The sequence below is a fragment of the Protobothrops mucrosquamatus genome, unplaced genomic scaffold (genome assembly GCF_001527695.2).
Source record: "Protobothrops mucrosquamatus isolate PMUCROS unplaced genomic scaffold, P.Mucros_1.0 scaffold1203, whole genome shotgun sequence".
Taxonomy (NCBI): domain Eukaryota; kingdom Metazoa; phylum Chordata; class Lepidosauria; order Squamata; family Viperidae; genus Protobothrops; species Protobothrops mucrosquamatus.
Genome location: NW_015387414.1, coordinates 386,216 through 402,165, shown reverse-complemented (window position 1 = coordinate 402,165; position 15,950 = coordinate 386,216). Strand labels below are relative to the sequence as shown.

Genomic DNA, 15,950 nt, shown 5'->3' with positions numbered 1-15,950 from the left:
TCCACCTCTCCCCAAACTGAATGAAAGAAACAGCTGAGTGAACATTATATACAACTGGAGTTCAGAAATAAAGGTTCCCCTTACTCTGTTTCTTTAAGTTACAAACCCAAACTCTGGTTCTTACACTACAGGCTGCAAGAGATGCTCAGTTCAGTACTCACGAGATTTAAGTTAGTCCATATTTCTGCAGGAACTGACCTGCGGATGGGGAACATGAGATGACACGATCTCACTCTTTCACGGGAGAAATGTACAGTAAATGCCTAAAATAGACACAGGCTTTTCTGTATCATAACAACAAGCAGTGACCTCATCAGATACATGTGCAAAACTGAATCCCATTGGAAGGGTTTGTAACTTAATAAAAGGTGAGATCTAATTTTTAAAAGTTTAGCAACAGTAAAAAATAAAAAAGAATACAGGCCACAAATATTTTAAAAAAGGGGTTTGTAAAATGCACTGAGTACTGAAATTTTTGCCATCTGCAGCAATTTAACCATTTTATATCATAAAATACTTACCTATAAACTTTAAAGAAACACAAAGTATTGCTTTGGCTTTGTTTTAAAAAAAAATTAAAATGCTAACCTTGTCATCAGAAATAATATAATACTGAGATGTCATTTTGAATATGAAATCATCCCAGAACTTTGCTACTTCAAATCAAGCTAGTTTTAACATTATTAAAAGCGTTAACAAAGAGAAAAAATGAGAAAAATCATAGTCCAACTATTTATCTCCTTTTTCAAAACAGGTGTTTAAACAAATATGAAAGCAGATTTATTGTGAATTTTTTAAATTCAAAACTATAAATTCTGTTGCTGCTATATAAAATACATCAAGAAGATGACTAGTGGGAAAAGCCAATGACTTACAAAACTAGACACATAGTGATATAATATTATAATAATAATTTCTGTTTCATATTAGAATTGGTGTAAGAGAAATATTTTCTCATAAAACAAAAGCTTTAAAGTATACATGTTGTATGTATGGCCAATGCTACCTGGAAAAATCTAAGCCAGCATTTTAAAAATAATTTGCACAGAACTGTATCATACAACAGCTGCAATATCATATTCAACAAATTAGCAAAGGTATTGTATCGATTCAGGAATAGAAAATCTTTTAGTAGAATAGGTATTCACGTGATAATGCTGTTCCTGTTACCCATCCACAGAAAATGTGCATACAGCTGTACTATGGTGGCAGAATGTCATCTGTATTTAGCATATGTCTGTATCTGATAGTGTTATAGTTGGGCTGCTACATAGAAAAGCATATATATGACTAGAGTCATATTTAATAAAATTACAGTGCTTCATCTAGTTTCTGTAATGCGATCAGAATAGATGTTCAAGATTTTTCTGGATTTGTAACATCACATTTGCCTGAACTGAATAGTCAATATACATTTTGCTCACCAAGAATGCACTGATTAATATCCATAACACAATGTCTAACAAAATATTTCTTATTGGATAACCAAATATTAAGACATACTAGCCACTAAACATGTAATTTTTAAGCTTTGATAAATTTATTTAGCTTTTGTAAAAATTACTATCTGTACATTAAACAATATTTCTTTTAAAAAAATACCAAAAAAAGTACACACGATTAAGAAAGTTAAGAAAGAATTCATACTCTGTGAAAGATTTTAAAATATATATTTGTATGCAGAAAGTCTAGTATGGTAATTCTTTCTTCCTTCGTTCCATGCATTCTTATCTGTACTAGTAGCTCTAAGCTAAAATGTATCTTGCAGGCAGAATTGTTAATAGTTTAATTTAATACAATAAGGAAGCATTTTAAAAAGCAAAAATGACAAGGTTAGCATTTTTCTCATATGCTTTTTATATTAGTTATGTGACAATACAGCCAAAATTATATGTCAGTGGTTTTATATGTATTTAAGAATTTTTCATATGCAATCTATGGGATTTCTAACATCCTAAAACTATGCTAGTTCAAAGGGAAAGTAGCTACCTTCAAAGCCAATATGCACAGAACGTTCTTTTTCACCAACAACGTAGTTTAGGTATGTAACTGCAAAGCTGAACGTTATTGCCAGTCAGTTTTTTGTAAGCACATGAACAAGATACTTTCATGTAATAAAACAGAATCACAGAAATTCAAAAGAGGTAGCTTTTTATATTAAAAGTAGAACAAAGCATATTTGTCTCAAAGTGACAGCTATGAAAAACTAAGTAATTAAATAGATTTAAAAGAATTTTCATACAAATAATTCAAATCATAATATCAGAAATACTGCTGGATGGGCAAACTGGATTTGCATGTAGATATGAAATTTGGCAACAAATCAGTTTTCTACATTTTCTATGCATATTTACAACAATCATGACAACCAGGTAATATTTAAGCTAATTGCAAACAACTATTAATGTGTAATAAACAGAAGGTCATTTTCTGTTAAAAATATTACTAATCCATTTTCATCTTCTGCTCTGTTCTTTGTCAAGAGAAATTTAATTTCTTTTTAACTTCTGGGAAAAAAAGAAGACAGGTAACAGTCTCTAAATCAATGTACAGTTTTAAATGAATTCTCAATTGAACTCTTGCCCCTTCCCCATGGATTTCTTTAAAAGAATGTATAACAAAGAGCTACTTAAAATTTAAACTTCTATTCTCCAAAACAATAAGACAGAAGATTAACTATGCTTATTAATCATTTTGTTTCTCCCAAATATGTCAGGACTCTGATATAGATAGAACGTATTTTGTAAGCCATTAATTGAAACACTTATTCTAAAATAATACAATCTTACATTTTCTCATCAGATGCCTCAGAAATCATATGAGGTTTACCACCAGATAACTGTTAGAATTGCAACTCCATGAATTCTATTATTAATTTTGAATAAACATGTAAATAATTATGTTGGAGTATATGTTTTAATCTCCTCCCTTTCCTAAGAAACTTATTCTTATATCCTTCCCCCTGCCACCGCCAAAAGGAAAATTTTTTGCTTGTTTTCTTGCTCCCTTCTTATGAAGGTGTACAAAGAAGATATTGCAAGTGGTTTATCAGAGGAAGAAGTTTCCAACAGAAAGTCTGTCAATGAAGAGGAAAAAAGAGAGGCTCCTTTATTCCATATAAAATTTGCTTAGCTTGATAGAATTATGCACTGATCAAGATTCAAAGGCAAATGGTACACTGGAGCATACTTAAGTGAGCACATGTATCTGTTGGCACCTCTTAAAAAGCATATATATATATATATTCCTGCAATTATGCGGCTACGTTTTTTAAGCCCAGGAAATAATACAACTTTTTTAAAGAGTTAATGGAAATGTGATGCTCCTGCATGCTACGTCACTTTTCCCTTACTCCAAATCACTAAATAGTCCTACAGACTGTGTCTACATGATTCACTAACTTGGAGTTATGAAGAAAATAAAATACTTTCTAACTCAATCTTCTGTTAATGCTTGTAGCAAGCATTCACAAATAATCAGTTGATTTTCATATACAGTATTTTAGTCATTGTATTTTCATTATATTCTGAACTGTCTATTTCCATTACTTCTTTAGGGTTCATTTATTACTGCAGCCATTCCATTAATAGCTTTTCAAGAGATTAAAGCAAGAATTCAAAAATCCTTACCTGCCACTCCAGCTGAGGTCATATGTACTTGAGTAGAATCTGGCTCAAATATGTTATTCATAATTTCTTTGGACTTGGAATAAGTTGCAAAATATAGCGCTCTACAAGTAGAACAAAAACAGTTAACCACAACATAGTTCTGCCAGTGGACCAATATTAATAGTTATGTTACGGTAAGAAACAATGTTCCACAGTAGTGTTTCTTGGGTGTGGAGGTGCAGTTTCTCAGCTAATGTGAGTGAACTGATGAGAATCCACCACCTCAGCTTCACTTCTTCACATGCACTGATAGCTAGTAAATTCTTGCTTTCCACCTCTACTTCTGCCTCCCCAAGTGCTCTCTGCCCATCAGCTGGTTTGTGAGAATTGGTCAGTGTCAGAAAATTGGTTCATCAATGCAGGCAAGTGATAATATAAATGCTCATGAACACTCAATTTCAAGTGACTAAGAGGTGTCCAGTGCAGTTAACATTCTGGAGGTTCACATATGTTCAGCTAAGTGGAACTATGTCTGATTAAAAGCAATTCAAAGAGAAAAGAGTAATAAGAGATTTAAGCAACAAAAAATGAGAAGTTATTAAGCAAGATACCTGTAGACTTAATATTCAGAGATTTCTATTGAATAGTATTCTTTAGTAAATTGTATTAAGATTATTTGTGTGTGTGTGTGTGTGTGTGTGTGTGTGTGTGTGTGTAACTGGATGGTCCTTGCATTTTCTGAATGTTCATTTAAGTTTAAGAACTGCTACTCTAAACTTTCAATATTTAAAAAAGGAAGTATTTGGTCATACCACTGAAGTATTAAAACATGAATGCTAGGGACTAGTATTATACTATGTCCAATAGTTGGGTATATTACTATAACAACATTGAACATTTAATGATATTAGTTTAATTTATATAGACTTTTAAAATGAACTTAATAATCAAGAATAAACCAAATTATTATTTTGCCATAACATCTTTGTACTGGTAGTTTGGGAAATGCTATCAACAGGAGTTATGATCTGAATAAATGAGTTCACACATCAGAACATTAAGTTAATGCCATTAGCTTTGCAAACATGTGGCCTTTCACAAAATGTGATAAAGTGGTTGTTTTACGTGATGTAGTTAGCAACGGAGAATTTGAAATCAGTGGTGTATGCTATATATGTTATAAAACAGGCCTCATTATGTCTTATTCAAATAGGGAAGTGCTGTTAAAGCTACTCAGCAATGTTTAAATGAAACATAAATGTATTTGTACAAGGTTGATGACTTGAAAAGAAAAGGATTAGAATTTATTCATAACCCCAAGAATACATAAGCAAATGGACAAGCATAATACAAAAATTGGGAGAAAGTCCACAATTATCTTTGTACTCGTAGGTGAGAGAAACATACGAACTGGATAATATATTTTTAGGCTAATTTCCATTTCTCTCCAACCTTCTGATTTCTATTTTTAATATTCTATTCAAGTGTTGTTTGTATCTTACTTATGTGTACATTCCAGCTCATATAAAGGATTATTTTTTGCCTACTTTTTGTCAAATGCAGTGTATAATGGATTACATAAACTAACTGCTTATTAGGGAATTTCATTAATAAGTAATCTGCCTTACTTCTGGCTAAGGTTTACATTTCTTTTAAAATTCATTCACAAACAATAACAGCCAAAATCACAACTTTAATCCTCTACTGAAATCTTTATTAAACATATACACCCAGTGAAAGGACATGGTGAACTTAAATCTGTCAAGTGTACATAATTTTTATTAATCTGATGGCAGTTTATGATACTACAAAAGTAGTCCTTTCATAGTATTATGAGAACCTTAAGTACAGCCATATCCATAACAAGACTAAAATATTATTATTTGTCTGCAATGCAAGCATCTAAAAGGAATCATGTTGAATCAACTCTTGGTGTCTAAAAGCTTTGACACAAGTGGATAAATTGCAAATTGGACCTGCCTGGATTATTCAAGTTTCTTCTTTCCTGCAAACAATGACTGAAGTTAACTCAGAGGATAATCCATTTTAGCATGCTGTAGTATGTACTCAAACTGGGCAGGTAGGCATATGACTCTTTCACAGAATAGTTGTTTCTTGGCATGTTTCCTCCTCTGCCATTACAGTTTCTTTTTCATAGTTCATTCCACACATTTATTATCTTCCATAAAGGGATAACGAACCTAACATCTACACAAAATTCTATATTGACTAGCACTCTACAAGTCTGAGCTTATTTGTACAATGTGAATTATAGGGAACTGATATTCTGATTACATGAAACAAAATTTTACTTGAATTATCCTAAATAAAATGGCATGTACCTATTTTATTAAGCATTGTAAAATTAAAATTAACTATATATGTATGTATGTATATATCTCAGTTATATAGTTAAGAATAAATGACGTTTACAGAAAATTTCAATTCTCAAATTAGAAAAAAATACAATAGCAGATATTAGGATACATATTGTTGTTTATATGGCTTCCAATTATAGTGTATTTTAACTTGAGAGTATGACGCAAGTTTACATGGTTGGCATTTTTGCCAGAATTCATAAGATGAATTATAAAGAGTAAAATGAGAGTTTGCATCATACTTCAATTGAAAGTTCCATAATTGTCACTGAATAGTGCTAATAAGGATAGAGAAATAGCTTTCTAAAAAAGGAATATATTGTCCAGTGACTTCAAAATAATGAAAAGCATTACAAATTTCTATTATCAGATGAAATAATCCAAATAAACGTATTTTTCAGTTTACCTGGAAGGAGCCACGCCTACCAAGTTAGGACCTAGTCCTCTGAAAAATGACCGAGGACCCTCATTTTGTAAGATCATCCTGTGAAAGAAGCACATATATGATACCATAAGGTAGATTTAAGATCAGATGGAGAGTTCCAGTGAACAGTTAATACAGTCTACAGAATATGTTATACAAATGTTGTGGTTTCTATATGAAATATAACTCAATACCACTTCAGAATGCCAGTGATCCAGGGAGAAGCTGTGATGTTGCAAAACTAGCAACCTACAGCATTGCATGTCTCTGGCAATTACATTTTTTACCTCAACTTTCTGTATGGTATATAGAACAGTGATGGCGAACCTATGGCACGCATGCCAGAGGCAGCACTCAAAGCCATCTCTGTGGGCACTTGTGCTGTCGCCCCAGACCCGCCTCCCCCTGCAGCCTCGTCAGAGGAGAATCGCCCCGAGCACAGCCCTTGAGGAGCGGTGCAGCCAAGGACTTGGCAGCCGGGCAGCAGGGACAAGACTCCGCCCTCGCGCCCCGTCACACACAGATGATGCTGTGGTGCACAGGCAGAGGGCGTGGCCATGCCGTTGCTGGTTCACCTGAGCGATCTGCGGCAGGCCATGCAGGCAAATGGCCCTGTGGACGGGCGGGGCAAGGCAAGTGGGATGGGGGCAGGATGGGGCGGGGCCAGTTTTTGGGCACTCGGTCTCTAAAAGGTTCGCCAGCACTGCTATAAATCAATCAGTACTATCAACTGTGTGGGATGGTTTTCTGAGGTGTTTGCATGTGCACATGTATGTAAAAGAAAGAGAACACTTCTGGGCTTTGCCCATGAAGCAGAGAAAATATTCATGTTCAGCGCTGTGAAGACAAGATAGGAAATCCCCTGGACCAGCTTCACTTAGCTTTGCAGGAAACAATTGATTAAATGCTTCACTTTGTTTGAACCAGTCAGCTTTGTAAAGAACACCTTTTAATATTTGTCCAGCTTATTACTGGTGACCCATACAATGCCACTGAAGTGTTATTTAGTTTTAATTGTTAAAATACTATGTTTCCTGAATATTTTCAGAGCTAGTTTAGAAAATTAACATTATCTAATATAAACATGCTATACACTGGAGCATATTTATCAATAGTGTTCTGTATTATCAGAATGTCTTTAAAGTATTTCTTGTACAAATAGAAATACAGGTTGATGACATGAAGATTGAGCAAACTGCAAACAATGTTTTTTAAAAAACCACTTCACTTGTAACTGTTTAAATCGAACAGCCCAACAGCATTATGCAACAAATTATAGTAGTTTCAAATGTCAGTATTAATTCTTGGTAACAATATTGGAAGTAAAAGGCCCTCCCAATTTCTCCTCTAATTATACAGTCAAAATATGAAGTTTCCTCTTATAAGAACTGAATATAAACAAACTTGGTTTCCACAATGTTTTTAATCCACATGATCAAAATTCAGAGCTCTGAAATATGTTATGCAACTGCATTCCTGAATGATCATGCACCTTTAATTATTTAGAGAGTTAAGGTATGATTTTGCCATCAGGTGTATCAGCATACAAGACAAGCAAGATCAACAAGAATATTAATTTTCTACTGTTAATTTAACTATAGTTGATACATATATGCTCTTCATGTATTTCTCTCAAATTAAATATAATTCATCTGTAAATTTTGGAAAGTTTTTTCAAACTTCAGAGTTTGAGGAATTCTAGGAAACTTCAAAATGACGCCCAATATAACATTTAATTCCTAGCTTAACTGAACTATCTTTGCTAGTTACAGAAGACTGCCAATCATTTATGGATTGCTGTCTTAATCGCATGAAATGGTAAATCATTATTGGCTTTATTAATAGACTCAACCTACTGAGATAATGACTGACCAGGAACATTGATATACATGCAAACCGAATCCTACTTACCAAAATTCCCACTTATTAAGTCATTGGCTTTTTAAAATTGGGAGAAAATATCTGAAGGAGGCTTTATATTACATGCATTTGAATACAAACAGAAAGAAATCCTTAACTAATTTTACTCACATTCCACCAATGTGAAAGATCCTTTCAAAATACTTTTAAATCTCCTTACTCAGGGTGGAAAATCAGGATTTAAAGAACAGAGATACTTATTTCTGAACACCTTAAAAAGCTATTGTAAATCTCCAGGTTGTAGACATAGAAGAGACATATTGGCTGCAGCTGAAGACGTTTATAAAACCAAATGAGTTTATGAATAAACCAAAATAATTACATGTTTCAGTAACAAAAATAAAACATTTAGTTGAGAAAGGAGAACCTTTTTAGAAATATCACAGATTGTTTCTAGTTATTAAGGTCAGTCATAAAGGACTCAAATGTTTATACACCAACACACCGAGTATGACCAATAAACGGTGAATTAGAAATTCAGCTAAATGTGGGCAGATATGATATTGTTGCCATTTCGGAAACTTGGTGGGATGAAACCCACAAATGGAATACACAGCTAGAAGGATTTAAATTATTTAAAAGAAACAGACCAAATAAAAGAGGAGGTGGAGTTGCTCTCTATATAAGAAATAACTACATCTCTACAGAAATAGAGCACTACAATGATGAAAACTGTCTTGAATACATTTGGGTCAATATAAAAGGGGAAAAAATGATATTGCCATAGGTGTATACTATAGGCCACCCACCCAACCAGAGGAAATAGATGAATGTTTTGCTAGTCAGCTAACTAAGGTACGTAGGAAGCATATCACAATAGTAAAGGGGGACTTTAATTACCCTGAAATCAACTGGGAGACAAAGTCTGCACCAAGCGAAAGATCAAACAGATTCCTGACAAACCTAGCAGACAACTTTGTCTCCCAAAAAGTAGAGAAGGGAACTAGGGGATCAGCCATATTGAACTTAATTCTCACTAACAGAGATGAAACGATAGAAGGTGTTGAAACCACAGGAACCTTGGAAGGGGAGTGATCATGCAATATTGGAATTCAACATTATGTAAGCACAAGCAATAGAACATAGTCAAACTAGAGTCTTGGACTCTAGGAGAGTTAATTTCAATAAACTTAGAGAGAGCTTCGAAAGGATTCCATGGATAAGAATCCTCAAGAGAAAAACAACTCAAGCAGCTTGAAAAATTTTGAAAAGTGAAATTATAAAAGCCCAGTCTAACACAATACCAACAAAGAAGAAAAATAACACTCTCAAAAGAAACCAGCATGGCTGCATAAAGAACTATCTGATAAATTGAAAGATAAGAGACAAGTATAAAAAGTGGAAATAACAAAGGCAGAATATCAGCAAGTAGCCTGAGGCTCCAAGATGAAGTAGGGAAAGCTAAGGCTAAAAATGAACTAAGGCTTGTGACAAAAGTAAAAAAAAAAGCTTCTTTCGACCTGTAAAAGAAAAAGTTAAAAAAATGATTGGACCATTAATGGGAGAAAGTGGCATTAAGGTGACAAGCAACAGGGAGAAAGCAGAACATCTGTCTTCAACTGGCAGATGTGATCTCAGAACCACTGAACTATATCTTTCAAAGATCCTGGAGCACTGGGAAACTACCAGAGGACTGGAAAAGAGCTGATAATAGTTCCCATCTTCAAAAAAGGAACAAAAATGGACCCAGAAAACTACAGACCTCTCAGCCTGACCTCAATACCTCGGAGGATTCTGGAAAAGATAATCAAACAACGAATCAGCGAACACCTAGAGCAGTGATGGCGAACCTTTTAGAGACTGAGTGCCCAAACTGCAACCCAAAACCCACTTATTTATCGCAAAGTGCCAGGGCTGCATCAGCATTGTGGTGCCCTCAGGGGGGCGGGGGGCATGGCTGTATGGTCACGGCAGACTGGGTGAGCATGGCTGGGGCCAGTCCCTCGCCATCTGCGGGGCATCCCTGGGGGGGGGCCAATGCCACTTGCTCGCTTACTTCCTGCCCTGTCGCTTCCAAACACCACGTGCTCGCTATTCTGTCGAACTCTGCTGGGACAATGTGTGAGTGCCCACAGAGAGGGCTTTGAGTGCCGCCTCTGGCATGCGTGCCATAGGTTCGCCACCACTGACCTAGAGGAAAACAAAGTCATTACCAAAAGCCAACATGGGTTTGCCACAAACAGATCATGAAGACAACTCTTATTGCATTTTTTGCCCAGGTGACAATTACTGGACCAGAAGAATGCTGTGGATATAATTTACTTGGATTTCAGTAAGGCATTTGATAAAGTAGATCACAATCTACTACTTGATAAGATAGAAAAATGTGCCTAGACAGCATCACCACCAGATGGATTCATAGCTGGCTGACCAGCCATACTCAGCATGTGGTCCTCAATGGAACTGCATCTACATGGAAGGAAGTGTGTAGTGGGGTGCCCCAGTGCTCTGTTCTGGGCCCAGTGCTCTTCAACATCTTCATCAATGATTTGGATGAGGGGATAGATGGGGAACTCATCAAATTTTCAGATGACACCAAGCTGGCAGGAATAGCCAACACTCCAAAAGATAGGCTTAAGATACAGGAAGATCTTGACAAACTTGAACATTGGGCGCTATCTAACAAAATGAAATTCAATGGTGAAAAAGGTAAGGTTCTACATTTAGGCAAGAAAAACCAAATGCACAGATACAGTATATGTGGTACCTGGCTCAGTAGTAGTAACTGTGAGAGGGATCTCGGAGTCCTAATTGACAATCATTTAAATATGAGCCAGCAGTGTGCTGCAGCCGCCAAAAAAAGCCAACACAGTGCTAGGCTGCATTAACAGAGGGATAGAATCAAGAACACATGAAGTGTTAATACCACTTTATAACCCGTTGATAAAGTCACACTTGGAATATGCATCCAGTTTTGATTACCACGATGTAAAAAAGATGCTGAGACTCTAGAAAGAGTACAGAGAAAAGCAACAAAGATGATTAGGGGACTAGAGGCTAAAACATATAAAGAACAGTTGCTGGAATTGGGTATGTCTAGTTTAATGAAGAGAAGGATAAGGAGTGACATGATAGCAGTGTTCCAATATCTCAGGATTTGCCACAAAAAAGAGGGAGTCAAGCTATTGTCCAAAGCACCTGAAGGCAAGACAAGAAGCAATGAATGGAAACTAATCAAAGAGAGAAGCAACCTAGAACTAAGGAGAAATTTCCTGACAGTTAGAACAATTAATCAGTGGAACAACCTGACTCCAGAAGTTGTAAATGCTCCAACACTGGAAGTTTTTAAGAAGAGACTGGACAACCATTTGTCTGAAATGATATAGGGTTTCCTGCCTGAACAGGGGGTTGGACTAGAAGACCTCCAAGGTCCCTTCCAACTCTACAACTACTACTACTACAACAATAATTGTTGTTATTATTATTTTAAAACTAATTGCTGAAATCCACAAAAGCCAAGATATCTAGCACATGCCACTCTTAATATTCAAAATAGCAACGTGAAGGAAATTAAGGTGGCAACTTCTGATTTATCCATAAATACATTATAACACAGTAATCAGACAGCTTTCCTTTTAATTCAGCAACATTAAGATGGATGGTTTTTGGCTGGTTCAGTTGGATCACGTATCCTAAATAAAGGATTTAAATAAAGGATAATGCTGGCTAGTTTTCCAAGGTCTTTAGTTCCTGGACTTGACATATACCATGTAAATAAATAAAACAGAAATAATTCTTATGACTGAAGAAATCATTTTCCACAAGATTTCAAAAGTGAATATCAACCACAATATCAAAAATTTGTGAAACACTACTTTGCAAACTAAAGGAGTAGGTATCAAGATAAAGATGATAATATGGACAGCTGAACTTCACTTGAGAGTACATTTGTTAATTTTGCCCTTTAGAATTTGTTCTTGTAAGATACTTAAAATTAATTTCTGGACTGGTAATAGGTAATTTGATACTATTCAAAGTTAGATTCCATGTCCATAATCTTTAGCCATTTTACTAAATGGCTTGAGTTGATGGGAGGTACAAAATATCTATAAAACACCTAAACTTGTTCTCTACCAAGTCTTCCTTATTTAAGAGAAAAAGAAATAGGAAGAAATAGGTGCTCACTTAAAGCAATGGAAAGCCCGTGGGGAAACTCGATTAACACTTGCACCATTCACAGTATTTAACTGAACTTCAGAAATGTAGAGAGTAATAGAAGATGATTGCAATCGTGTTTTCAGAACTTCTAGAGGACATGTCAGGATTGCAGCTACCGTGCCTCCACACCTGCAAAGAAAAATATTGAGATTAGCTCATTGAGAAATGTATTCCTTTCATAAAAATTCAATTTTATATCTCTCAATTTTATATCTCTCCTTAATTTTTATATCTCTCAATTTTATATCTCTCCTTAATAGTCTAATTTTCACTAAAAAGACTAGTAATATTCATTACTACTAAAAAGACTAGTAATATTCACTAATCTCTCCTTAATAGTCTAATTTTCACTAAAAAGACTAGTAATATTCATTAGGAGATCTAGCTCAAGCTGAAACATACATTTTCTCAGCCTCAGCTAAAGAAAATTATTAATTTAGATGCTATAATTATAAAATGTTACTTCTTTATTTACACCATTTCTATGCTATCAACTTCCAAAACTTTATAGAAATTTATAGAATACATAAAACCATATGAACAATTCTATTATCCTTAATGCAAGCTTGAATTCCACACCAACCTCTCACCCATCAAAACCTCTGAAACAGTTTTCTTCAGGGGGGATGCTGTTCAGATTTCTGGAAGCAAGCTACTCCATGGAAGCAGTTTATAAATGGATAAAAATATTCCTAAACCTAATTTATCCAGTTACAATTTAAAACAAAAAATAGAATCAGTCATTCAATATTTCAGCAATGGTATTTTTAACTGGCATTTACTTGCATTTTATTTTTCTTACTTTTTATAATAGGAAGGAACTGAACAATTATAATAGAATTGAACTGAACAATTAAATTCTGCACTTTAGAATATCATATTACTGTTAATTTTTCAAAAAGCTTAATGTAATTCATACCTCTGATATTGAAACCTGTTGAAAGAACAATGATATAATATCTGTTATCAACTATTATAATCTGCCCTGCAAGAGTTGTGGCGCATCACTACATTTTTATTTTGAATTTCTAAAAGTGAATAGGGATCATTTTAGCTATTTGAGCAACAATTTCCACCATTTTCTCAGATTCAACTCTGGAAAGGAGGATGGAAATTGTTGGCAACCACATAATCAATACATCAAGAATTCTCTGAAGAACTCCTCCACCAGCAAAATTCCACTACTGATACATGGGGCATTTGAATTAACTTCACTAAACAGCATTCAGCTCCGTTATTCTTTTTGCAAGAATCTTGGCTTACTTTAGTCAAAACAATGATTTCCGTTTTGTTCTTCCCTTAAAGAAGAGTTAAGGAGATCCTTCTAGTTTGGTGAAATATTCCTAGTAGATCCACAATATTTATCAACATTAGAAATCATACACCCTTTGTAAATTACAAAATATTACCAACTACAATTATTTTGGTACTATATTTTCTTTTCTCTTGCAAATTAGTTTCAGTAGAAAGTCAACATTGAGATTTATGAATATTATTCTAGAAAAATTAGGTTTTGATCATGTCTAATATGAAAAAGCCAAACATGGTAAACAAGGGATAAAAATTATAATGTTAGTGGCTTAGAAAATTACAATGTTAGTGGATTAGAAAAATCCTCCTATTGCTCCTTAAACTTTTCCAATCTTTCCTGAAGTTTTTAAGCAGAAGTAAAATACCTCTTGGTACATTTCCAATTACTGTGAGCACTCCCAGATTTATTTTCTTTGTATGAGTTTCTATATTTATACAAAATGTCCAGTATATATACAAACTGTAATGTCCAATATAGAACTGAATTGGCCATTTGTTTGTTCCTTCTAAATAAATTCTAAATAAAGTTCAGTCTAGGTGACTAAATAGTATATCAACAGAGTTCTTAAGGAAAATAAGACATGTTATTTTAGTGAAGCTGCCAGGTACAAAAATTGACAAATGTGGGTTTTGAAATGTGAGACTTCATGTTCAATAGGCTTTTAAAAAAAAAATAAAAATCTTAAGTTTATTTACTAAACTATTTCTAGAAACATGGCAAAAGAAACAGGAATATGCTTAACTTAATTTTCTTATTAATGGAAACTGGTGATTTCAATACATACCCTCATGTGTTTATCACAAGTTCTGTATGACTGGGTTTCTTTTACAAATATGACTTGTTAAACAAAGATGATATACTAAATTTATATAATAACTCTTTCATTACAAAAAGGATTCATACTTTTTCTACATTTACAAACAATTATTTCCACTAGCAAAATATCACTTCTTCTAAATGAGCAAATATTACCAAGGAGGAAAAAAAAATAATGAGTTATCTTTTTCAATATTGCATAACTACTCAGACATCTACAATTATATGTAGATTTATTGTATTAGAATCTTTGAAAATAGAGAGCAAAAATTACTATCAATAAATTTAAAGAAGCCCAATTTCCCAATTGGTTTCTAAAACTGGCAAATAAAGATCCCAGTGAAAATATATTGAAGAACATACACCTTTTCTCAAAAAGGAATCACTTAGGCCTTTGTTTCTGAAGTACCTCTACATTTGAATCAATAGCACTGGTAATAGTAGTATATATTTATATATATTATCAAAAAACTTACAAAATGCATTACATTATTTGATGCAATGGCATTGGTACAGCACTAACTAAATAATCTTAGTACTCTAAGGTTAAATAACTTAAACCATTAAAGATACAAAAAATAAGGTATAATATCAGTATTAACTATCATGTCAGTGTAAATAGGCATGAGATTATTTAGCTTCGCATCCAGGACTAAATATAACATTTAAAAAACTGCTACAAATTTAATCAAAATATTTGTTGTACCAAATGGTTTCTGCCTTAAACCGATTACTTAGTATTAAAGTTTTCATTGTAATGTTACGTATTTGTCTATGTTGAAAAACTTAGCAAATCTGACACTAACTAAAAATAAAAAAAGAATAAAATAGACAAAAGATTAAAGGGAGAAGCTAATTGTTTTCTAACTTCCCATTTTCAACTTCTGAATAACTTACTATATTTATAAAGATTTATGTCCCTTTATAAGGCAAAGTGTAAATGTATATACATTTGCGATACTGCATATATGGGAATCATTCTTGCTTACATTTGATTAACTTCTGCTGTAAATATATACTGTTAATTTTCCCACTGCTATTTATTCTACTGTTTTTATTTTGGTAACTCCATCCTCTTTTTAAAACATGCTATTTTAATTTTTTTTGTTAAGGTATTTTTGTAAAGCAGTAAAAGTGGCATATTTTGACTTCTTTATCCTACAGCCAACATAAAACTAGAGGAAAGCAAAAGAGCTAGTTGCTAGTAATAAAAATACTTAGGACTGATAACTCTAAACTACTTTCACCCTGCTCTGCACATGATCACAAACATATTTTTTGTGTTTTGCTGACTGAGAGATTAGGCAGAAGCCTTCTACTACTCTAATAACAAG

General features: G+C 33.8%; 1 protein-coding gene across 1 annotated transcript in view; it reads right to left on the bottom strand.

Moving 5' to 3' along the window:
• Positions 1-15,950, bottom strand: part of SLC25A36 (solute carrier family 25 member 36) — a 28,472-nt gene that overhangs the window by 5,795 nt on the left and 6,727 nt on the right. Inside the window, exons 2-4 of the mRNA XM_015820895.1 lie at positions 12,456-12,617; positions 6,393-6,470; positions 3,630-3,730 (exon numbers count right to left, since the gene is read on the bottom strand). Of these exons, the coding sequence (XP_015676381.1) occupies positions 3,630-3,730; positions 6,393-6,470; positions 12,456-12,617 (341 nt within the window). The remainder of the gene's footprint in view (positions 1-3,629; positions 3,731-6,392; positions 6,471-12,455; positions 12,618-15,950) is intronic.